The 25,786-nt window shown below is 38.5% G+C and overlaps 1 protein-coding gene across 3 annotated transcripts in view; it reads left to right on the top strand.

Moving 5' to 3' along the window:
• Positions 1 to 25,786, top strand: part of PPP4R1 (protein phosphatase 4 regulatory subunit 1) — a 66,602-nt gene that overhangs the window by 871 nt on the left and 39,945 nt on the right. For 2 of the 3 annotated variants that reach the window (XM_026456002.2, XM_026456000.2), the window contains exons 2-8: positions 214 to 258; positions 14,842 to 14,926; positions 16,048 to 16,154; positions 21,081 to 21,223; positions 21,714 to 21,860; positions 25,052 to 25,159; positions 25,297 to 25,362. In XM_026456002.2, coding sequence (XP_026311787.1) covers positions 14,868 to 14,926; positions 16,048 to 16,154; positions 21,081 to 21,223; positions 21,714 to 21,860; positions 25,052 to 25,159; positions 25,297 to 25,362 — 630 coding nt within the window. In that variant the 5' untranslated portion in view covers positions 214 to 258; positions 14,842 to 14,867. Of the gene's footprint in view, positions 1 to 213; positions 259 to 903; positions 960 to 14,841; positions 14,927 to 16,047; positions 16,155 to 21,080; positions 21,224 to 21,713; positions 21,861 to 25,051; positions 25,160 to 25,296; positions 25,363 to 25,786 lie in introns of those variants that run through there. The other variant, XM_026456001.1, reaches the window with a different exon arrangement.

Genomic DNA, 25,786 nt, shown 5'->3' with positions numbered 1-25,786 from the left:
GGCGGGTACGTGGCCCCCTGTTCTCCGGGCGGCGGCGGCGGCGGCTCCTCGCGCCCACCCGCCCTCCGCCGCCGCCCTGAGTGGCGGCCGGGCCGGGGCCGGCGTGGGGTCCCGGCTCGGGGAGGCGCCGCCGGGGCGGGAGGGCGGGCGGTGGGGGCGTCGCGCCGGGCCCCGGGGCGCTGACCGGGCCTTTCTTCTCTCTCCTCGGCGCAGACCTCTCGCTGCTCCAGGAGGACCTGCAGGAGGACGCGGACGGATGTGAGTGCCCCGACCTCGCGGTGGCCCGGCAGCCCGCGGGGAGCGGCCGGGGAGGGCGGGCTGCGGTGCGGCCTGGGCCGGGCCCTGGCTGGCTGAGGGGACGGTGGGCGAGGGCGGCCCCGGGCGGGCTGGGGTGGCGATTTGGGGGGAAAATCTCGCGTCCGTGAGGAAACGGCGCGCCCAGGTTCCGCTGGGGGAGGGAGACGCCCGGAGTAACGCCCAAGTTCGCTTTCCGCCCTTCGCTCTCTTCTCCCGGCGCCCCCGAATCGCCTGCGGGCTCGGCAGTGGCGCGGCTGTTTTGGAAGGAGAAGCCGCTGGGGCAGGGTTTGAAGTGGGGTTTGGGTGTGTTTCTGCCCCTGGTGTCCCCTTCCCCCGTCACTCTAGGAAGGAAGAGGCTCGCGCGGGGGGTGTGTTTCCTTAGAGTCGCTCTTCCAGGAGCGCCGGGGGGGCAGCCTGGGCCCCGGCTGGCCGTCTGGGCTCCCCGACCCGGTTTCGGATTGTTTGAGGATGACATACCTGTCATTTTACTCTGGCTCGTAGCAGTTTCTAGATTGCTCCCGATGTGATTCGTGGATTACGGGAAGGTTAGAAGGTGTGGCCTCGTCAGGAATTACTAGGTTTGAAGAGCATATTTCTTCAGTGCAGATACTCAGAAATCACCCAGTCCTCCCTCAGTGTTAACACTGCAGCTTTCCTTTGAGGTACTGAAGTTTTTACGGAGTTGACGTTTTTATTTTTAAAAAGACGAAGTTTTTGACGTTTCCTGATGGCGACGGAATTGATATTTAGAAAGGAATTTTTCGTCTTATGTGTACTTTTCTAAGTCTCAGAAAATAATTTGGGTCACGATAGAAAAGACAGAGTTAAGCAGGTTTGTATTGAAAGAAGTGACAAATTGCAGTTAAAATAGTTTCTATTAATGCTCATCTTCCAAAATAGTGACCCATCAAAAAAATCAATAGGTTTTGAGACGCATTTTAAAAATGAAGAGTGTGGAAAATGTATAAGCGTAGATCATGGGATACATAAGGGACCAATACATTGTTCTGAGTTGAGATGCTAAGCATAGAAGAATTGTGGTGTGTTTAGTGGAAAGCCTACTGGATGCTGAGGTTGACTGTCTAATACCTGTGTAAGTAACTTCAGAGATGGTTGCAGTTTGAAATTACTCTTTTAAATACTCTGTAGTTAATCCTTAACATTGTCTAATGTGGTTCCCTTACTCAGAGTAAACTTAATTTTTAGATTTCTGGTTGTTTTGAGTAAAGTAAGGGGCGTTTACTATTTAGATGGATTATCTGAAACGAGTAATTTATCTTTAAAGTAAATGAACCACATCCAGACTTCTGTTAAGTCTGTATTTTTAGTGGGGTGGCTCAAAACAGCTCTCTTAAAGGGAGCAGTACTCATGTAGTGAAGGGCAGCTTTAACATTTTATTTAATGTTTACCTTAAGCCACTTCTTTGCCTAATAGTAAGTTTGAGATATTGTTTAAGGCAGCTATTGATTTCAGATCTCTTGCCAGGTTAGGATTGGAGAAGTGGCCCTGATTAGGTTACCTCGAGGAGGGCTTTTTATATTTATGTTAGACTTCGTAAATAGAAAATTCATTCATTCAGCAAGTATTTATGACTGTCTGCAGCAAAAACTTCTCACTCCTGAAGGATGAAATGTAGTGTCAGTTTCTTCCCTAGCCCCCAACAAGCGCAGTGTAGAGGGGAAGGCATACCTGTGAAAAATTCAGCCATGAGTTTCAAGACTGCCCGGTACTGGGGAAGGAGCTCTGAGAAGGGCGGGCACAACCCATGCCCTCTAGTGGTTTACGAGGAGTTTTGAATCTAGGTGTACAGTACTATTACAGTTACAGACTTGGAGCCAGGCTGCTCTGTTCGTCTTAGCAGGGTCTTTTTGGGCAGACTCGGGCAGCTCACTTAACCTCCCTATGCCTCAGTTTTGTCATTTGTAAGTAGGCATAAGAAATATTACCTGCTTCATAGAGTTGTTCAGGGCTGTACGTGAGTTAGTGCCTGTGAAGCACCTGGAACAATTCCTGGTAAACAGCTATGATTATGTTTGCTGTTATGAGAAAAGAGCAAGGGAAGCTTAAAAGAAGAGCAGAGGAGGAAACACTGATGTTGAACCTTCCAGAAAGAAGGTACTTACAGATGCTGCCAATGCTTGCAACTAACTTTTTTTTTTTTTTTTTTGAGATGGAGTTTCACCCTTGTTGCCCACGCTGGAGTGCAATGGCGTGATCTCAGCTCACCGCAACCTCTGCCTCCCAGGTTCAAGTGATTCTGCTGCCTCGGCCTCCTGAGTAACTGGGGATTACAGGCGTGCGCCACCACGCCCAGCTAATTTTGTACTTTTAGTAGAGACAGGTTTTCTCCATGTTGATCAGGCTGGTCCCAAACTCCTGACCTCAGGTGATCCACCTGCCTCTGCCTCCCAAAGTGCTGGGATTACAGGCGTGAGCCACCGCGCCCGGCTGCAACTAACTTTTTAAAGATTCTGTTTCCTATGCATTTTAATTTAGGGTAAAACAGACATTGAAGACACAATAGTTATTTGCATATTCATAATTTGGTTGAAGGCTTTGTTAGAGTAATTGCGTATTTTTCTCAGTTACTAAAGTTTTTCTTTTTTTTTTTTGAGGCGGAGTCTCATTTTCTTGAACTGCTTCCAACTTATGTGCAAAAAAATTACAAAAATTATTTTTAATACGCTTTCAGTCTTTCCATATTTTTGAAATTTTGTTGAAATTTGTTGAAATATTTCAACAAAGGGTTGAAAACCATCTGACTTGTAAAAGTATTCATTACAGTATTTAGAGGGTTGATCACTTAACATTTTCATCAATATTTCAAAAGGTTCCATTGTTTAGCGTGGAAGGTTTTTTCCTGTCTTGGAGAAGTGCATCCTAGTAGCTTTGAGATAGTTAGCTTAGAGATAATGCTTTTCTCAGATTCGAGAACATGCAGGGAAAAGCCTTGGATCCAAAACCTTTAGGCACATTTTTGGGATAGAAACCCCTGGAAGCTGGGGTCTGGAAAATTCCTTAGAGTTATCCAATCCGATAAAGTTGTAGTTATTAAGTTATAAATCTTCATGTACCTTCATGGGGTTTGAATACCCCAGTTTGCGCTAGGCAAAGTTATCAGAGCCTCTGAGTTAGAGTGTTGGGAACTTAAAAGGAGGGAATAGATACAGAATACTTTATAAAAGTAGTATTTATGGCTCTTAGGAACTGATTAGATATGGGGGCAAGAAAGGTAGTGTTTTAAACAATAAATGAAGACCTCGTGTTCAGTATCTCCAGTTGAGTGGGGAAAATGATGGTGATTGGAAAGTCATGAGGATGAGCTGATTTTATAAGAGTAGTTTGGACAGTTTAGTTTTCAGAACAAATATGACATGGAGGTGGAGATTTTACAGTGTACTTGCAAATATGGCTCTGGGGAGCAGGACAAGATGAATTCATGGGTCATCTGCACAATATGTGATAGCTGCAAATGACTGGGTTTACCAAGGAGGGGAAGAGGGTATATGTGTAATGTATATGTATGAGGACAAAAGTATAGGGGGAACTACTACATAAAAGAGAAGTAAGCAAGAATAGTTCAGAAGAGTAGAAAATTACTCAGGACTGTGCACTTCCAGAGAACTTAAGAGAATTTTAAGAAGAGGATATTGGGGTGGCAGGTGTCAGCATTATGAAAAGCTGTAGAGAAGTAAGAGCAGTTGGTCTGAGAAGGATTGCTCATCTTTGAGAAGAGAGTCACAGTGAAAGAGAAGACATTTTGTTTGTCTTGGTGAAGGCTGTCAAGGGGAAACTGTACCTTTAAGAAGTTTGATGGAAAAAAGCCATTTTAGGGATAGCAAGCTTAGGTTCTACATTTACCGTGAAAGGAAAAACCCCATGTAGTGAGACTGGCCCTTAAATACCTTTCTATAGATCATAAAGTACAGTTTCCATGGCGACATTCACCTTCACCATTGTCACATTATTGTTGCTGTGGTTGAGTCCTGGGTGAAGTGGTTGGACTTTAAGAGCCATGTTGTTGGAAAAATATGTGTCTTCAGACCATAGCAGCATGACTTTCTGAGAATCCTCTGGGGACTGAGACCGGCTGAGGGAATAGCACTTCTCCAGCTCTCCCTCACACTCTGAAGCGTGTGTATGCTCACTGAATTGGATGTATGGTGGTCAAGTGCACTATTGAGACTGTTTCTCGCTTTTGTTCTCTTGGTTGCTGACAGTTCCCGCCCCCATCCTGACTTGGCAGAATAGAGTAAATGCATGTGTGGTGATAATAAGGTAGGAATGGAAGTTGGGTTTTTTGAAGATGGTTTCAGGGACTTTTAATAAATAGAGATTTGGGACATCTGAGGATTGTAAGGTTTGATAAGAATTGTAGATTCAAAATTCTTTTTGAATGACCATGAAATTAGCTTGAATTTGTAGTATATTTGAGCATATTTAACAAGGAATAGAAAAGGGGCATACGTACAGTATTGATGCAGGTGGAGAATACAGTTGGTCTTCCACATTCAAGATTCCACATCTGGGGATTCAACCAACTGTGAATTGAAATATTTTTAAAAATAGAAAACAACAGAACAATTTTAAAAATACAAATAAAAAATGCCGTATAACCAACTATTTACATAGCATTTACGTTGTTAAGTAATCTAGAGATGGTTTAAGGTACAAAGGAACCTGTATATAGATTATATGCAGATTCTACACCATCCTATGTCAGGGCTTGAGCATCCTTGGATTTTGGTATTCATTTGGGGGTTGCTCCTGGAACCAGTTCCCTGCAAATACCAAGAGATGACTGTATTGTACTCTTGAGAAGGTTAGGGCTTCTGTGTATTCCTTCCTTCCCCCTCTTGCTCTTTGACAACTAAGAGTGGTAGGATCATTGAAAGAGGAGTGCTAGGAAATGAGGCCTGAAGTTCTGTTAGAATGCTGTGTAAAAACAGAGGTCATTTCGCTTGGAAGTGATAACATGATCTTTGCTTCTCTTTTTTTTTTTTTTTTTTTTGAGACGGAGTCTTGCTCTGTCGACCAGGCTGGAGTGCAGTGGCCGGATCTCAGCTCACTGCAAGCTCCGCCTCCCGGGTTCACGCCATTCTCCTGCCTCAGCCTCCCGAGTAGCTTGGGACTACAGGCGCCCGCCACCTCGCCCGGCTAGTTTTTTTGTATTTTTTAGTAGAGACGGGGTTTCACTGTGTTAGCCAGGATGGTCTCGATCTCCTGACCTCGTGATCCGCCCGTCTCGGCCTCCCAAAGTGCTGGGATTACAGGCTTGAGCCACCGCGCCTGGCCAATCTTTGCTTCTTAATTTAAAAAACAGGTATTAATAATTGACAATTTTAGTCAGATTTTATTGTAGCGTAGTTGAGTAAGTATATACATTGCCTGGAGTTGTCTGTTGTTCTGAGATAACTGTTGAAATGAGTCAAGTTGTTGCTTGGAAAAATCTCAGATGTCATTCTGAATTACAGAGTAGTAATGTGATTTCTCTAGCCAGGTAAGATGATTTTGCAAAATGTATTAATGTTAACTCTTTAAAAATGAGAAGGCAGAGTCGATTTTGGTAGGTCCTGTTTCCCTACTGCCTTGCTTCTGTATCAACCTTACGCCCCAGCTACACCAAATTACTTGTAATTCTAGAGACATGAAATAGTTTTCTTTGACTCCCTATCTTTGGAATTTTCTGCTTAGAATGCCCTCCTCCTGCCCTTTGTCCTGCTTGGCAAATTCCAGTGTATTTTCCAAGAACTGGCTTGACTTCGAAGCCTTCTCTTACTTATCAGGGCAGACTTAGAAGTGTAGTAGTTAACAACATATTTTGTTTGTATACAGTCTTATACCATGTATTTTTTCTTAGTAGAGTGTGTTTATATATGCACACACATACATACAATGTATACACATATATGTACATACATGCACAATTTTTCGTCTAGTTTTTATAGTATATTCGTTGTTCAGTGCCTGACATTAGATAGTGTATGTGCTGTCCTATTTATATTAAGACTACTAACTGGTTGAATGAAAACAATTAAAAACACATGGTTTTCCTACTTACTGGTTGAATGAAATGAATGAAAACAAAAACACTTGGAAACCACAGGCAAATTTTCTGTTTCTAGAAACAAACTGAAATGCAAAGTGGGAGGAAACATTTGCTTATTTGCCTGACAGTGTTGCAGATATCACTGTTAAAAGTCTTCACCGTTATTTTATAGATGAATATAATAAGTGACAAAACGGGATTTGAATCCAGATCTCTCTTACCATAACAATCTTCTGTTCTTTTCACACAATTTTGCTATGACTATGTACAATTTCATGGTGGGCCCAACTTTTTTTTTTTTTTTTTTTTTTTTTGGAGACAGTGTCTCAGTACGTTGCCCAGGTTGGAGTGCAGTGGCGTGATTTTGGCTCACTGCAACCTCCTCCTGCTGGTTTGAAGCGCTTCTCCTGCTTCAGCCCAGCTGATTTTTGTATTTTTAGTAGAGATGGGATTTCACCATGTCGGCCAGGCTGGTGTCAAACTTCTGACCTCAAATTATCAGCCCACCTTGGCCTCCCAAAGTGCTGGGATTACAGGCGTGAGCCACTGTGCATTGCCAAAGGAAAGGCGCAACTTTTAAACTACTATATTTTAGACACTTTTTCTTAAATTTAAAAAAGCGAAAAATTGGAATTTCTCTTCTACTTTGGATTTCTATGTTAGATTCAGGGAACTGCAGGTAGTATAGAGAGAGGATACTTCTGGAACTATGACAGTTGTTTTGTCTTGTTACATAATCTCATGTCTATACAAAAAGACATTCTGTTCTATAGGTAACAGGGATTGTCATTGTTTTACATTGTTTTATTGTTTCTTTCCCTTGTCATCTTCCTTCCTGATGTTCTCTTTATTTGTATTGTAACATATTTGATACCTTCCATGATTTGGAACTAGAAGGTTATATTGAGCCTAGTTTATGTTTAGCAGCAGTTTTCAAAGGGTCTTGGAGATAAGATGAACCAAAGCTTTAAGTATAGGGCCTTAGTTTATATCCTAGGTTTTCTATTCCTATTAAGAATTCTATTCTTTTGGCCAGGCGCGGTGGCTCCAATAATCCCAGCACTTCGGGAGGCCGAGGCGGGTGGATCACTTGAGGCCAGGAGTTCAAGACCAACCTGGGCAACATGGTGAAACCCCATCTCTTCTAAAAATACAAAAATTAGCCAGGTGTTGTGGCACCTGCCTATAATTCCAGCTGCTCAAGAGGCTGAGGCATGAGAATTGCTTACACCTGGGAGGTGGAGGTTGCAGTGAGCCGAGATGGCACCACTGCACTCCGGCCTGGGCAACAGAGCAAGACTCTGTCTCAAAAAAAATAAAAAAGAATTCTATTCTTTTAGGATTCTGTTCTGTTAAGATTAACCAAAAACCCAATTTTCAATTAAAAGATGTGCCACATAACTTTTTCATGGAATCTTTTACTTTATAATTAAATATTAGGTTTTGTAAAATGAAAAATACCTATTTAATTATTTATTGGCAATCTGTCTTGAGCTTACAAGTGATCTTCCCTTTAACTTTTTATCCTGGCTCCCCTTCAGCTAGCAATGACAGCTATTTAAGACAGTAAGTTTATAGGGAAAGAGGGAGTATTGGAATTTGGGGAGAACAGATATAATTAGAAAAAGCATTTCAGAGTGGTCATTGTTCATATATGCTTTTTAAAAAGTTTATTTATTTTTTTTTTGGAGACAGAGTCTCATTCTGTCACCCAGGCTAGAGTGCAGCGGTGCCATCTTGGCTCACTGTAACCTCTACCTCCCAGGTTCAAGTGATTCTTGTGATTCAGCCTCCCAAGTAGCTGGAATTTCAGGCATGCACCACCATGCCCAACTAATTTTTTTGTATTTTTAGTAGAGAGGGGGTTTCACCATGTTGGCCAGGCTGGTCTCGAACTCCTGACCTCTAAGCGATCCACCTGCCTCAGCTTCCCACAGTGTTGGGATTACAGGCATGAGCCACTGTGCCTGGCCAGTATATGCTTTTTTTTTTCCCCTCCAAAAAAGACAACAGTAACAACAACAACCTGGTTTGAACACACTGTTATATGCTTTTTGGTCATTTAAAAAATTCAAATAACATTAAAAGATGATGTATGGTTTTTTTACTTCATCAGTGAAAGAGGCTGAATATTAAAAGCCGTGGAACAGTATAGGGCTATTGCTGCTATTATAGTGTTCAAGAATCCATAGACTTTAGTTATGCAGAGCTACATAAAAATTCAAGAGTCTTAAAGTACTAATATCTCCATTTCTAGTAATACTTCTTGTCTTTGATCTATTTTGTCTCATTATAATATAGCTACTCCAGCTTTTTTTCTTTTTTTGTTTTTTGAGACAGTCTCACTCTTGTCACCCAGGCTGGAGTGCAGTGGAGCTATCTCAGTTTACTGAAACGTCTGCCTCCCATGCTTAAGTGATCCCCCCACCTCAAGCTCCCAAGTAGCAGGGACCACAGGTGTGTACCACCACCCCCAGCTAATATTTTTGTATCTTTTATGGACATGGAGTTTCACCATGTTGCCCAGGCTGGTCTGGTCTCAAACTCCTGAGCTCAAGCAATCCCCCTGCTTCAGCCTTCCAAAGTGCTGGGATTATCGGCGTGAGCCACCACACCTGGCCTCCAGCTTTCTTATGCTCACTATTTTGTGTTATATCTTTTAAAAAAATTATTTTCAACCTAATGGTTGAAATTTTGTCTTTAGAAATGTATCTCTGGTAGACAGAGTATATGTCTGATAGTCTGATAATCCTTGCCTTTTAAATGAAACATTTTAGTCCATTTCTATTTAATGTAATTATTGATCTAGTTGCATTTAGGTCTGTGATTCTGCTATTTATTTTCTGTTTGACTCATGGTTTTTTTCTGTTACTCCTTTCCAGACTTTATTTTGGGTTAACTGAATATTTTTTAGTATTCCATTTTAGTTTCTCCGTTATCTTTATATCTATACCTTCTAATATGTTTCAGAGATTGCTCCTAGGATTGTTATTTTTTTTTGGGCGGGGCCAAATAGAAGCGAACACTTGTCACCAGTGTCTGTACCAGAGTGGAACACTCCCTTTGTGTGGAAGTGATTATCAATCATGATAGAGTGGTAGCAAAACATTCAAAGCAGAATATGATTTTGTTACCTTCTAGGAATATGCTTCTTAAGTATGGTTGTTTAACAGTCTGCATTCACATTAGTGGAGTTATTTAAAAATAAATGCTCCTGAGCCTTACTCCAAACTAACATAATAAGTATCTGAGTGTGGGATCTAGGTATCTGCATTTTAGGTAAGTGCTCCAAGCTTGTCTTGAACATAATTATGTTGGGCAGTCGCAGCTGTAGGAGTTTTTTTTCCTACTGCCCTCTGCTTTTTATGGGCCAGAATCAATTTTATTGTTTATCTTTAAGATTAACAAGTGTGAGACTGATGAAACAGTTTGGTCATAGTCATAGAATTCTAGAGCCTTTATAAAGGTGTTTCAAGGTTATGCTAGCTTAACAGTCTTATAAAGGAGAAAACTAGCCAGATGAGAGTGGTTGAGTGGCTTTTAAAGCTCTGATTTATAATTAATAAGGTATTTTGGTATGAATTGTAGACCAGAATAAGCTGTATAAAGTATTGCTGGTCTGTATAGTTATGTTCATGGTTAGGTGTTGTTTGTAATCCAATTTGACAGTCTCTGCCTTAGTTGGGCTATTTAGACCATTTGCACTTAATGTAGTTACTGGTACGGTTGTGTTCAAATCTCTTTATCTTGGTGTTTCTCATTTGTGTGTCTCATCTCGTTCCCTTTATTCTCTTTTTCTGCCTTCTTTTAGATTACTTATGGGGTGTACTGAATTAGTAGTTGTATGTCTTTGGTGTATGTGTGTTTCTTTTTAAATAATGATTGCTTTAGAGTTTATAATTAATATGCATTTTTACTTTTCCTCAGTCACCTTCAAGTAATATGTATCTCTTCACACACAGTGTAAGAGCTTTATAACAGTATACCCTTTTCCTGCCTGTGTGCTATTGTAGTCATATATTATACTTCTGCATATGTTGTGAACCCCACAATATATATTTATCCATTTATTTTTTAGTACATATTTTTATTTAAGCAGTTATCTTTTAGATACTTGAAAAATAAGAAATTTTTTATTTATCCCATATTAACCTTTTCTTCTTTCTTTTTTTTCTGGAGACAGGGTCTTGCTTTGTCCTCCAGACTGGAGTGCAGGGGCGCCATCTCAGGTCACTGCAGCTTTGACCTCCCAGGTTCAAGCAGTCCTCTTGCCTCAGCCCCCTAAGTAGCTGGGACTACAGGTGCACGCCACCATGCCCAGCTAATTTTTGTATTCTTTTTAGAGGCAGGATTTTACCATATTGCCCAGGCTGATTTTGAACTCCTGAGCTCAAGTCATCCATCCGCCTCAGCCTCTCAAAGTGATAGGATTACAGGCGTGAGCCACTGTGCCCGGCCCCATATTAATTGTTTCTAATGCCCTTTTTTCTTTTGTATAGATCCAGATTCTCATCTGGTGTAATTTTCCTTTTGCTTGAATGATTTGCTTTAGTATTTCCTATAGTGCATGTCTCCTGTTGATGATATCAGTTTTTGTATGGCTGAAAGAATCTTTATTTCAGCTTCATATTGGGAAGATTTCTATTTCTTAGGTATGGAGTTGTAGGTATTTTTCTTTTTCTTTTTTTTTTTTCTTTTAGTGGTCTTTATTAACAAGGTATTTTTCTTTTTTTTTTTTTTTTTTTTTTTTGAGGCGGAGTCTCGCTCTGTCACCCAGGCTGGAGTGCAGTGGCCGGATCTCAGCTCACTGCAAGCTCTGTCTCCCGGGTTCACGCCATTCTCCTGCCTCAGCCTCCGGAGTAGCTGGGACTACAGGCGCCCGCCATCTCGCCCGGCTAGTTTTTTTTTGTATTTTAGTAGAGACGGGGTTTCACCGTGTTAGCCAGGATGGTCTCGATCTCCTGACCTTGTGATCCGCCCATCTCGGCCTCCCAAAGTGCTGGGATTACAGGCTTGAGCCACCGCGCCCGGCCGAAGGTATTTTTCTTTATGTACTTTAAAGATGTTACTGTCTTCTGGCTTGTATTTTAGATGGAAAAGTCTGCTATCATTCTTATTTTTCTGTATATAACTTGAGTTTTTCTCTGGCTGTCTAAAAGTTTTTATCACTAGCTTTAAGCAATTTGATTATATTGTGCCTTGGTATACTTTTCTTCATGTTTCTTGCTCATGAGTTTCATTGAACCCCTTGAATCTGTCTGTAGATTGATAGTTTTTACCAAATTTGGGAAAATTTTGTCCATTATTCAAATATATTTCATATCTCCCATTCTTCTTTGGGGACACCATTTGCACATATATTTGGATGCTTGGAGTTTTCCTACAATTGATTGATGCTTAATTTTCTTCCTCCCCCATATTTTTTCTGTTTCATTTAGGATATTTTTCTTACGCTTTTTCTTCAAGGTAACACATTTTTTCCTCTGTAATGTTTAATCTGCTCTTGATCCCATCCCGTGTATTTTTCATATCTAAAAGACAATTTAGGTCTTTCATATCATCTTTCGTGTCTCTTCTTAACATACGCTTTTTTTCTGCCTTCTTAAATGTATGGAATATAATTAAAATAACTTTTAGTGTCCTTATCTACTAATTCTGTATTCTTTGTTCTGGGTCTGTTTCTGTTGTAGAATTTTTTGCCTCATGGTTTGTATTTTCCTGCCTTTTGTGTGCCTAATAATTTTTTATTGGATGCTAGACGTTGCGGAGTTTACCTTGTTGAGTGCTAGCTATTTTTATGTTCATTTACGTACTCGAGTTTTGTTCTGTGACACGGTTTTTTGGAAATAGTTTCTTTTGAAGCCTGTTAAACTTTGTTAGGCAAAACCAGGAGAATTATTTGCCACTTCTTAGGCGTTTTGCCTCATTTATTATAGAATTTTTAGAATTTTTGTTGGTGGAGACATAAACTAGTCCTTGTCCTTTGTGATAATCGAGGATTTGTTCCCTTGATCATTTCAGGTAGTTATTTTTCCCAGAATACTGAGTAGTTTCCTCACACACATAAACTGTTTGAATACGCACCTAAAGACTCAAAGGGACCTTCTGTAGCTTTCTGAAGTTCTTGCTCTGTGAAGGTCCCTCCTCTCTGATACTCTTCCTCTACCAATTCTAGCTGCCTTGGCCTCCCTGAATTCTCAACTCTGTCTCCTCAATTTGAGGAGTCTGCCGAGATTATATTTGGACTCTGCTAGTGCTCTGGAAATTATTTCCAGGAAGTTAGCTGGAAGAATATAGGGCTCATTTCATTTGTCCTCTCTTCCTCAGAGGTCACTGTCCAGTACTGTCTTTTGTCAGTGTGATACCATGACTTCATATGTGTTATCTTTTTTTTAAGAGATGGGGGTCTCACTGTGTTTCTCAGGGGCTAGAGTGCAGTGGCTATTCACAGATGCAGTTATAGAACACTACAGCGTCGACCTCCTGTGCTCAAGCAGTCCTCCAGCTTCAGCCTCCTAAGTAGCTGGGACTACAGACACTGTCAGCATGCCTGGCTCTGTCGTTTTATTTATGTATTTACCATTTAAGGTGTGAGGGTTAAGTTGGTTCCTGTTAATCCATCCTTTTCAAAAGTGGAAGACCATGTTTGAGTGTTCTTTAAATACAGAAGTTATTTTGTTTTTAACGAAAGGGACTGTGCTGTGTTTTGTGGTCTCTTTTTGATAGTGTTCTATTGGGAGTAAAAACGATGTTGTCTGTTTAAAGTAGTCATTTCTGTAAGATGGTCCCATGGTATATACACATTTAATTTAAAAACAAGCATTTTAAAATGCCCTAATAGCAATAACATTTCGTTAGGAAATTATGACTCTTTTCTGTCACTCGTATAGCAACATTTGGCAGGAGTTTCTCAGGTGGTTTTCTTTTTCTCTCCTAAGAAAAGAGCTAAAGGAGCAAAGACAGAATCTCATTGTGACTGACGAACAGATTTATTTGTTTCAAAAATACTTAAATGCTTACTTTGTGCCTGGAAATATCCTGGAGATGAAGCAGTGTATGGGCTAAAAATTCCTGTCCTCATGGAGCCAATAACGTACTCTAGAGAGACAGACAATAAGTAAAACAACTAATATTACCAGATGTTGACAGGCACTGTTGAGAAAGTAAATCAAGTAATGCGGGGGATAGAATAGGAAGTGCCAGGAAATAATAAGAAAAATTTCTTGGAAAACTCTTAGGGCCTTGGGAAAGGCCCTGAACTGTAGCAGTTGAAGGGTTCTTATTTAGCTCTGGATCCCATCCTTTCCAACCTCATGGTGTTTCCATCAGTAATATTTTCTTATTGCTAAAACTTCAATGTATGTTTATTTGTTGACTATTTACTTTCATTATATAACCATGTGCAAATCTTTGTCTTCTTTTAAACATTAGGAACAAAACAGAATAAATAATCTTTATTTTGCTTGAATGCCCTGGCTAGTAATCTAATCCAGTTTACTATTTCACAACCACAATTCTGGGAAGTATATTTTGTATTCATTGTCTTCACTTTCTTATATTTTCCTTTACCTCTTCAGTCAGGTTTGGCTTCTCAGCTTTCATACGGTGGAAAATGCCCTTGTCACACAGCATGGCACAAAAGTACCAAATTCAGTGGGCACCTTTCAGTTCTTCCTTGACTTCTTTGGTAGTAGATGCTGTTTAATCATACTTTTCACTCATTGCTTGGTTCCTTTGAAATAATTATCTTTTGGTTAGTTTTTAGCCATTCTTTCTTGGTCTTCTCTTCCTTCTCCTGCAACTTGAATGGGTGTCTGGCCTTCTAGTTTGTATTGTTAATATATACTTTTATTACAATGATCATTTTAAAGTAGATTGTTTTATGTAGAATATTAGCTCTTTGAAAGCAGAAACATTACTATTTTCATTATTGTTTCCCCAGCAACTACTCTAGTACTTGGCACAGATGTATTTAATAAATATTTGTTTAATGAATATAAATATACTAGTGTTTTTAGCTTTCCTCTGTTAAGTGAAGTTAGATAACAGTTTCATTAGCTTTATCTTCTACGTTGCGGGATTAACTCTATCGGTGCTAGACTTTGTGTGTCTATTCACAAGTTGTTAGTGTCTTGATTGAATATGTTCTCAAGACTCTGATCACTGTTACCTGCATACGGAGTTTCTGTAGCCTCTGAGCCTTGTGCTTTTAGAGCCAGGTAGAACTTTGTGCTTATAGAGCCAAGTAGAACATAATCTGTAGAGAAAGGAAAGGGAGGTATCTTTCAGTTATTTGTGGCTTCTGGATTGATTCTGAGAGTCTCTTGTGATTTTTTTATTTTTTTTGTACCATTCCAGAAACAGATTTTTACTGCTTCAGACAGGCAAGGGGTACATTTTAGTTTCAAAGTGTTATAAGGAGTATTTCTGATGTCTCTGATAGTTGGTGTGGATGACTACAGCTCAGAGTCTGATGTGATTATTATACCTTCAGCCCTGGACTTTGTCTCACAAGATGAAATGTTGACGCCCCTGGGGAGATTGGACAAGTATGCTGCAAGTGAGAACGTATTTAACAGGTATGTGCATGTTCTTTTTGTTAAAGTGGAAGTGGAAGGGTAGTTTTATTCAGTAGGGAAAAGGAAAGTATCCATTTTAAAGGAGGTATTATTAACAGGCACAATCTGAGTCACCAAGTTTTATTCGTAATCATAGCATGAGCAGTTTTGTACTTGTTTATTCTTTGATCCTAGTAAGCATACAACACGCTTTCTTTGCAAAAAAAATTACCATTAATTACCATTGCTTTTCTGCCACTGGACATAATTTTGGTATTCATATAAATTGCTTATTGGGAAGTACGTTATTCCTTCAACACATGATGTTGTATACCTGCTGTGTGACAGGTGATGCTCAAGGTCATTGGGTCACATGGCCGTGACCAAGAGCCAGCACTCTTCCTGCTGCATTGTGTTTGTCCGGCCGTGATCCCAGACCACTTATATCACACTTTTCTGGGAAATCAAAAAGTCTTTGTTCAGATTTTTTGGGTATAGCTGTGCAAAACTCATACTATTAAAAATATGTAAGGATAACATTTTGTATAATGAATGTGTTTTTTCATTATAATTGAAGGACAACTGAAATGAATTTTTGGTGACTTTTTGCCAAATCAGTTAGATAAAGATTTAAAAAAAGTTGTAAATATTCAGTCTCATCTTGTTAACATAAAATCAATACTGCCATTTGCTACTTAGAAAATTATAGACCTAATATATGTTTTAATAATGTAATAAAAAATTTCTTAAAAAATGTATAGATTTTGTCTTTTAAAATTCTAGATACCAGCCAGGCGATATGACTCATGCCTATAATCCCAGCGCTTTGGGAGGCCAAGGCACGTAGATTGCTTGAGCACGGGAGTTTGAGAGCAGCCTGGGCAACATGGTGAAACCCCATCTCTGCTAAAGATATTTAAAAATTAGGCAGGTGTGGTGGTGCACGCCTGTAGTCTCAGCTACTCAGGAGGCTGAGGTGGGAGGATTTCCTGAGCCAGGGAAGTCAGTGCTGCAGTTAGCCGTGATCGCACCATTACACTCCAGCCTGGACAACAGGAATGAGGCCCTATCTCAAAAAAATAAAATTCTGGATATTAGCTGTTGATGCCATTGAACATATGTAATTTTGTTTTTCTGTGTAGACAAATGGTGGCCCGGAGTTTGCTGGATACCTTGAGGGAAGTCTGCGATGATGAAAGAGATTGTATTGCTGTTTTGGAAAGAATTAGCAGATTGGCCGATGATTCAGGTATATGTTTATGTGGAGAAAGTGAATTACTCTGTTCTGGAAAGGTTTCTTTGACCAAATTTGTGTTTCTAAAAACTAATGAAAATAGTGACGTGATATGAGATGGCTTTAAAATATTTCCTAAGTAATCATCAAACCCATCTGTGACAACAAAAGTAAAATTTGTTACTGAGACCTGGACATTTTACAGTAGGCTCATTTAGTTTAATTTTAGAAATTTCTCATCAAAACAAGTCTAAAAACATTGTTTTGCATCATGTATATTAATATGTTAGGATTAATAATATCTAGAATAATTTTGAATGCATTAAAAGAGATGGAGGAGGCTATAAATTGTTTTAGGCAAATATAGAAAGCTTGCTTTCTGTGTGGTTTCTCACTTGCAAAAAATGTTGATTAACCATTTGTAAAACTACACCTGGTTTATCTCCAAAGTGAAAATAAGAACGTCTGCTTAAGAAAGAGGTAAATTTGATTTGAGGCTTAGAAAATGGTGATGTTAGAGTTTTTATAAATCTTTTGTTGTAGTAAAATATACTTAATACTTAACACATAAAACTATTTTAAGGTAATATTAAGCGTATTTTTATACTTGATTTTAGAAACAATCCAAAAATAAATTTTAAAACTTTTTTCCTTAAATCTATTATCTTTATTAAAGTATATTTTCCATCTCTGACAGACTTTTTGGCATCTCAGCAAGCCCCATCTTTTAATTTTTAGACAAGCTCATCTTTTGATGAACAGTTCATTTTAATGGGAATATGTTAAATGTTTACATAAGCCTTAAATGTTCCTAATATTCTTACAGGGTGGGCACAACATTTATAGGCTTAATTGAGCAATAGTCTACCTTTGTGTACATAATTGCTTATGTATATGCTTGTTCTAAAATGGTTTTAGGAGGGGTCTCATCAAGTATAATTTTTACTTATTTTTTAAATTTGATTTAAGTTAAAAAACAATTTAATGTAAATTCATGGCACTGTTAAGCCTATTATGGTTATATTCCTTAGTAAAGACAGATACTCTTTAAGGATGGATTTGTGTTTTCCTTTATCTGTTTACCAGCTCTAGAGTTTTTTTTTTGGTAAGTGTGTGGGGGTGTGTGTGTATTTTAAAATATGTTCTCACGTTGGTAAGTTCATAGTAAATTTCTCTATTGACATAATTCCATTCATTCAGTATACATCAAACAGTACATACTCTATACCAGGTTCTAGATTAAATGCTAGAGCAGTCATTAAGGTGAACAAGGATTTCTGCCATCAAATTAACAGTTTAGTGAATGCAGCCAACATATAAACAATAAATTACAGTGGGAAGGATCGGGGCAGGCTTCAGAAAGTCAGTGACATTTACATTGGATTTGATAGAATGATGAGGTATAGAGAGGGAAAGGGCCTACCGAGGAGAGGAAAAGACAGAGGAGTTCAAGATGGTGGCCCATTTGGTCAACAATGAGGCCAACCTGACAATGAGACTAACCTGCTGAGTTTCCAGGTTAGAAAAATTAGGCTGTTAAATAAGGTAGGTGAGGGCTAGATTGTAAAGGTTTATAACAAAGCATGCTGATGACTTTGCCTGTTTTGTGATTTAGAACAGTGTAGTGTAGCAGTATGAACTGATATGGTGAAAAAGATGGGTGACAAGAAGACTAATTGGAAGACTAGACCAAATAATTGGGTGTTTTTGTTTTTGAGACAGCGTCTTGCTCTGTTGCCCAAGCAAGAACAGAGTGGCGTGATCTCCACTCCAACCACCCCTGCCTCCCAGGTTCAAGCAATTCTCCTGCCTCAGCCTCCCAAGTAACTGGGATTACAGGCATGCACCACTACACCCAGTTAATTTTTGTATTTTTAGTAGAGGAGGGGTTTCACCATGTTGGCCAGGATGGTCTGGAACTTCTCTAACCTCAAGTGATCCTTCTGCCTCAACCTCCCAAAGTGCTGAGATTACAGGCATGAGCCACCGTGACCAGCCAGTTAATTGTTATAAGGATGAATTGTTGGATAGAAATTGAAGTGCTAGGAGGGATTCCAAGGCTAACCTCTGGATAGAGTGAGGAAGAGGGAGGATTTGACCCTGAGGTTTCTAATTTGTAGGACTGGGCTTATTGTGATATCTGGGTAAGATAAAGACTATTGAATAATAACATAGCTCTGAAGTGAATGAAATATGTATCCTTTGTTTAGACAAATAAACAGCTGAGAACCTTTCAGTCTTCTGCCTTACCTTTCATTAGCTTTTATCTTGATTTTTTTATTCCCCAAAATTTACCATCTGCTTTTATTATTTTTCCCTGAAATGGATGGACCTGTAGTGGTTTCTCATTGTGGTTGTAATTTACATTTCCTCAATAGCCAGTGAAGTTCATACCTGGTTGTATACTTACTGGCTATTTGGGTATCCTTTTTTTTTTTTTTTTTTTTGAGATGGAGTCTCACTCTGTCACCCAGGCTGGAATGCGGTGGCACGACCTGGCCTCACTACAACCTCCTCCTCCTGGGTTCGAGTGATTATTCTGCTTCAGCCTCTCCAGTGGCTGGGATTACAGGCATACACTATCACGCCCGCCTAATTTTTGTATTTTTAGTAAGATGGTATTTCTCCATGTTGGCCAGGCTGGTCTTGAATTTCTGACCTCACGTGATCCACCCGACTCAGTCTCCCAAAGTGCTGGGATTACAGACATGAGCCACCATGCCCAGCTTCTTTTTTGAAATGTCTAAGTCTCTTTCCCCTTTAAAAAATTGGCGGTCATTTTCTTACAGATTTACAGGAATTCATTCTGCATATGAGCCCTATGTTGTTTATGTGTAATGAAGATACCTTTTTCCCTCTGTGGCTTGTGTTTGCACTCATAGTAATGCCTCTTAAAGAAGAGAAGTGCTTTTCCTTTATGGGTTGTGCCGCTTTTGTCTTCTTAGAGATTTTCTCCAATCTCAAAGTCATAATAAATATCTTTTCCTGTATTCTCTAACACAGAGAAGCCTTATTGTTTTTTGCCTTGACATTCAGATCTGTATTCCACCTGGAATTTATTCATGCGCATGATATGAAGTGGAGGACAAGTTTCTTTTTTTTTTTTTTTTTTTTAATGTGAGGAGCCAGTTGACAAAATACCCTTTATTGAGAAGGCCATCTTTCCCAGTTCACCCTGTAACAAATCGGTTGTCTATACATGCATGTGTCTGGTTCTGGGCTTCCCCCCCCCGACCCCATTAGTCTATTTGCCTAAGCTGGGCTTTGAAGAAAGAAAAGTTGCTTATTTCATTTTTAACTGAAACCATAACTTGTGTCCTCTTTTTGCTTCAAAAATATAAGCAATTGTCAGTGTTAACTTAGAAAATTCAGGATCCATGAGAATAGCAGAGGCCTGTATGTTTACTTTTTTTCTTCAAAACAGAAACACTATTTTGTTCATATCTGGCCAACCTCACATGGTACAACAGTATAATAGAAATTCCAGATATTGGTTTGTTGATAAGATTCTGAGCTTTGTAAAATACCATATTTTCTATTTAAAGCTATGTTAATTTCTCTGTTGAGATCTGAAATCCTAGTAGACACATTCATACATATTTAATGTAATTTTAATAATGCATAATGATAATGGGTACCAAAGTTCTAGTTAGGTCCAATACAATGACTTGTTACTGATAATCCATCATGTCTGTCTGTATTTCAGTCACTTGCATGTCTTCTATGAATTGCCTACTTGTATCCTTATTGTCTTTCTTATTATTTATTTGAACAGTGTGTTCTTTGTGTAGTTGACTTCCTAATACTCTGTTATACATGAATATGCTCCCAGGCTGTTTTCCCTTTTAACTGAGTATGGTATCTGTTATCTATAATAAAGTTTTTTCATTTGTTTTTGAGACAGAGTCTTGCTCTGTCGCCCAGAGTGGAGTGCAGTGGCGCTGTCTTGGCTCACTGCAACCTCTACCTCCCGGGTTCAAGTGATTCTACTGTCTCAGCCTCTGGAGTAGCTGGGATTAGAGGCATGTGCCACCACCCCTGGATAATTTTTGTATTTTTAGTAGAGACGGGATTCACCATGTTGGCCAGACTGGTCTCGAACTCCTGACCTCAAGTGATCTGCCCGCCTCGGCCTCTCAAAGTGCTGGGATTACAGGCACACCCAGCCTATAATAAAATTTTTATAAAATAAAATTAGTTGGTCTTATGGTTGATCTTTGGATTTTGTCTTCACATCTCAAGACTGAACATTTAATATTATCTTTTAGTACTTTTGATCTTTATGTGTGATGTGCAGTAGGTACTTTCATTCCGTGCTAACTAGCCGATTTTCGTACTACTACTTCTTAGACATTTCATCTTTTTGAAGCCCAGAGATTTGAAATGCCATATTTCTCACTTTTAAATTTGCCATATGCACTTGCGTCTTTTCAGTTTTTTAAAAAATATTTGTCACCTTTAATTTTCATTTACCCATTTTTAGTCTTAGTTAAGTCTAATTATGTATCTTTCATTTATTGACTAAGTTGAGATTAGAAACTAGTTTTTATGACTTATCCTAGTAGGTTCTTAAATAGTGGAATTTATCGATAATACTATGTATGTATCGCAGTATTGATGTAAATATCAGACAGGATATTTAACTCCTAGCACAGTGTGGCACAGTGTAGGTGATGAATAAATTTATTGTTAAGAAATGGTTAGATACTCAGTGCATACTGTGAACAACAGAAGCTTGAGTTGAAGATAAGGTCCTTCTTTCACTCTTGGGATTGATCTGTGTATGATTCTGAAAAGGATTGCAGAATTAAAGGATGTTGTCCCAAGTCCTTTATATTTTGAAGATGAAAATCCAAAGCCTTCCTAAGTATCCTCAAGTCCAGATAAAGGTTTTGTTGCTGCAGGAGAACATGTTTGCTCACCTTGCTGTTATCTCAATAGAACCAACTGTGAGAGCGGAGCTGATGGAACAGGTGCCTCACATCGCACTGTTTTGTCAAGAAAACCGGCCTTCAATACCATACGCTTTTTCCAAATTCTTACTACCTATTGTGGTTAGATATCTTGCAGATCAGAATAATCAGGTAAGAGTACCATTTATATGTTCTTAAAAGAAATTTGTGTAGTGTAATATGTGGAGAATAGCCTAGCCTAAGTGTTCTCTTTGGAATGTTTTTTTTCCTCTTTAACTCGGTTACTGTTTTTCAAAAACGAACATTTATCTTAGACAAGATGTGTTTAGAGTCTGACAAATCTAGTAGATCCCTTTAATTATTATAGACAATGCCTAGTAACTGCACTCACTTGGTAACCTCCTAGGGGTCCCTCAAAATGTTTGTTACTTTGTGAGGCACCTTTTACCAGGATGGCTCTGTCCACTTCTTCTGTTATAACACAATCTACGAAGTTCTGTGGTCTTTGTAATAGTCGAAGAAAAGAAACACAAACATTTATTTGCAGAGTTTTGCCAGTTGTGGGTCCCTTTGAGATGAGAAATCTTTGTTTATAAAAGTCAAGTGGTAGAATTTTGTCAGTCGCATATGTGCTTTGTTTGTGGTGTTCTTTTTCTCCTAGGTGAGGAAAACAAGTCAGGCAGCTTTGTTGGCTCTGCTGGAGCAGGAGCTCATTGAACGATTTGATGTGGAGACCAAAGTGTGCCCTGTCCTCATAGAGCTGACCGCCCCAGATAGCAATGATGATGTGAAAACAGAAGCTGTGGCTGTAAGTCAAATGCCATTTTTCTACTTAGGCAAAATGTGACTGATAAGAGGTGCTTATTAAAAGTTAGGCTGGGGTCGGGCGCGGTGGCTCATGCCTTTAATAATCCCAGCACTTTGGGAGGCCGAGGCGGGTGGATCACTGGAAATCAGGAGTTTGAGACCAGCCTGGGCAACATGGTGACACCTGGTGGCTCTACCAAAAAAATACAGAAATTAGCCAGGCTAATTTTTGTGCACCTGTAGTCCCTGTTACTTGGGAGACTGAGGCAGGAGAATCACTTGAACCTGGGAGGAGGTGGAGGTTGTAGTAAGCCAGGATCAGGCCACTGCACTCCAGCCTGGGTGACAGAGCAAGACTCCGCCTCAAGGAAAAAAAAAATAGGCTGGCCTGGGTGCAGTGGCTTACTCCTGTAATCCCAGCACTTTGGGAGGCCAAAGTGGGAGGATCACTTGAAACCAGGGGTTTGAGATAAGCCTGGCCAACATGACAAAACCCCATTTCTACTAAAAATACAAAAAAATTAGCCAGGTGTAGCGGCACATGCCTGTAATCCCAGCTACTCTGGAGGCAGAGGCACGAGAATCATTTGAACCTGGGAGGCAGAGGTTACAGTGAGTGGAGATCATTCTACTGCATTCTAGCCTGGTTGACAGAACAAGACTGTCTAAAAAAGAAAAGAAAAGGCTACTTTACCTTGTTTAACATTTTTCTGTTAAAGTTGCCACAAATCATTAGATTTGAAATATAATCAGGGCTAGAAAGGGATATAAATGCTTACAAAGGAAAATGTACCTTCTGCAAACAATAAGAAAACAATAAATAATTGTAAATTATTATGTCAAAATGGAAAACTGAAATGGTTATTTTATCCGTGCAGTTAAAATTTTAAAAACCCTGTATTGAACGAAGAAACACTTGAACCCCTTCAGTAGGTATTGAGCACTTTTCTAGGCACTGTAAGCACAGTGGAAATAAAATAACACTTGGCTCCTGCTCTGACAGATACGGTCTTTGTGGGAAGGATGGTCAGGCAAGTACATTTTCCAGGATATATGACATCATTGATGGTTATCAGAAGAATATACAGATTGTTAAGCCATTATGCACATCATAAAGTCAAATGTAATAGGAAGATTCTGGGTTTTTTGGACATGGTTTGCAAATATTCTGATTACTTGAAGGCCATGAGAGGGCATGAATTAGAATGGAGTAGTATCTGTTGTGATTCACATCTGTGGTTCCTGAGTTCCGACAGTAGTAATTCTGATGGTAAATTTATTCAAATCTATTTGGATAGTAAGAATTCACTCCTTAAACCTAAAATAATATGGTTGCATCTTTGTTGATATTTTTTAAAAATTACACTATATGTAGTGCTTCTGGATTATCATTAGTGGGATGAATTAGATGATCTTCCTAGTCTCTTTCCCTTGAAGAATTTCTTGAATCTATTATTTTTAGATATTCAGTTACCAGTTAATAATAAATCTACTTTTTCAGTAATGTTTTTATTGAAGTGAAACTTACATGACATAAAATCATTTTAAAGTGTTAGTGGCATTTAATATGTTCACAAAGTTGTATAACCACCGCTTCTTCCTAGTTCCAAAACATCATTATTTCTTTTTTTACTTTAAGATTTTTTCAATGAAGGAAGTCAGTTTTGGTCTTGGCCTAATTTTTGGTTTATATTGAGCCGTTTAACTTGCTGTATTATCATTCTCAATGCAATGTGAAATTAGTAAAACATTATAATAAAAAATTTAAAAACTATATCCAGTGGTAGTAGGAATCTCATGATTCTCTTACAGTTATGTTTGTTTTTTGGTCATGTTTTATATTCCTTGGCTTCCATATTTTCTCTCTCTTGATAGAGAAGTTATAATTATTTCTTAATAAAAACTAATTTCTTAATAAAATAATTCACTTTTAAATAAATTTAGTTATGCTACATCAGTGATATACAGCATAACTTTGAATTGTTAACTAGAGCATAGAGATGCTTATTCAAAAAACAAAGCTGGCCTTGGGATTTAGGAGATGTAGGCCTTGTCTCCAGTTCTGATGATGATGGGATTTTCATGAGGATAGTGTTGAATCTGTAGATCAATTTGGAGAGAATCGCCAGTTTCACAGTCTCTGAACATGGTACATCTGTTTATTTAGGTCTTTGATTAATATTGTTAATCTTTTGTAGTTTTCAGCAGAAAGTTCTTAAGTGTATTTCGTTCAATTTCATATTTTTTTAAAAGTAATTCTGTGAATGATACTGTTTTTAAATTTTCCAGTTCATTGCAGAAATAGAATAGATTTTTGTAGTCTAATTTATAGCCTACAACCTTCCTAAACATACTTATTTATTCTGGTGGCTTCTTTGTAGATTCCTTCTGATTTTCTGTGTAGACAACCATGTCATATTTGAATAGAGAGAATTTGTTTGCAATCTTTATGTATCTCTTTTACTTCTTTATTTTGTCCTGTTTGTACAGTCTAGCAATTGATAGAATTGTTAAATGACGACAGGCTATCCCATTTCTTTCTGTATTAACTGCGGGAGCAATGTATCTAAATAGAGGGCCAGTTTTCAAATAAAGTTAATCCTCACTTTGCCTGCTTTTAGCTGAAACATGCCTGTATCAGAACTGTGTCCATGCTTTCCCTGGAACTGAAGCTTTGCAAAACCAGGACTTGGTTCTGATATGTATGAGCTTTAGTTCACAGGGTGCTTTTCAAGGCAAGGACTGAATTATTTTCTTAGCAATACGGATACGCTAAATCTAGATCTTTCCTGGGGATAATTTTCCCCTTGAACAGTCACTAATTTTTTTAATTGGGAAAATGTAGGTTTTTGTTTGTTTTGCTTTTAAAATTACCAGGCAAAATGATGAAGTAGTAATAAGATGGAAACTGGACAAAAATGAAATTGTTAGGATTTTCCGTGGATTTACTGGGCATGAAGTATTTATTGGTTGTTTCTATTGATTGTGGTTAATATCTGTCTTTGTTTCCTGCTTAGATAAATAAGATGAAATTAATAATTGGCTATGAATATTTTCTGTGATGTATATAGTATAATGATGCCATATCATATTTTGTTTCCTTAAATTATATACTTTTATTAAGTTATTAAATTTAACTGAAAGAGCCTTACTTGGTATTTTCAGTTGTGTGTTTGTTCTTACTTATTTTAGATAATGTGCAAAATGGCTCCCATGGTTGGGAAGGACATTACAGAGCGTCTTATCCTCCCTAGGTTTTGTGAGATGTGCTGCGATTGCAGAATGTTTCACGTTCGAAAGGTATTTTTTTCGTTTTTTTTCCTTCTGTTTAAAAACAGTGCTAGTGGTTAATGTACTGATACATGACATTTAAAAGATTATCTTAGAAGAACCTTATGTGTAATATTTTGAAATGTCAGTGATGCTTTTGTTGTCAGGTCTGTGCTGCCAATTTTGGAGATATTTGCAGTGTAGTTGGCCAGCAAGCTACTGAAGAAATGTTGGTAAGTATTGCAGATATAAAGGAGTAAACAGTGTGTGTTACAAAATAGTACATCAAGTTTGAAATGCACACATTTACTTCAAAGTTTTATTAACACAATTCCATGAATATAAACCAGAAAGATAATAACTTTGAATTTAGGAGTTTAGATATCTGTAATCTGGGCGTTTGAATTATATTTTTGATATTTATTAAAAATACAGATATGTTTCAGAACCATTGATCTGTTTTTACCTCTTCCATTTCTGTTAAGCAAATCAATTCTTATTCAATTGAATCTTTAATTTTATTGCAACCCTCAAGAATGTTGATGGCATATTAAATGTATAGCAAGTTAGTTTTAAGTAGTACACAAGATGCATATACTTGATGTATAAGGCACCATACGTAAAGAGTTTCTGAAGCCATCTCTTATGCAAAATAAT

Source organism: Piliocolobus tephrosceles, chromosome 18 (genome assembly GCF_002776525.5).
Source record: "Piliocolobus tephrosceles isolate RC106 chromosome 18, ASM277652v3, whole genome shotgun sequence".
NCBI classification, from domain to species: Eukaryota; Metazoa; Chordata; class Mammalia; order Primates; family Cercopithecidae; genus Piliocolobus; species Piliocolobus tephrosceles.
This window is presented reverse-complemented; position numbering and strand designations above follow the sequence as displayed.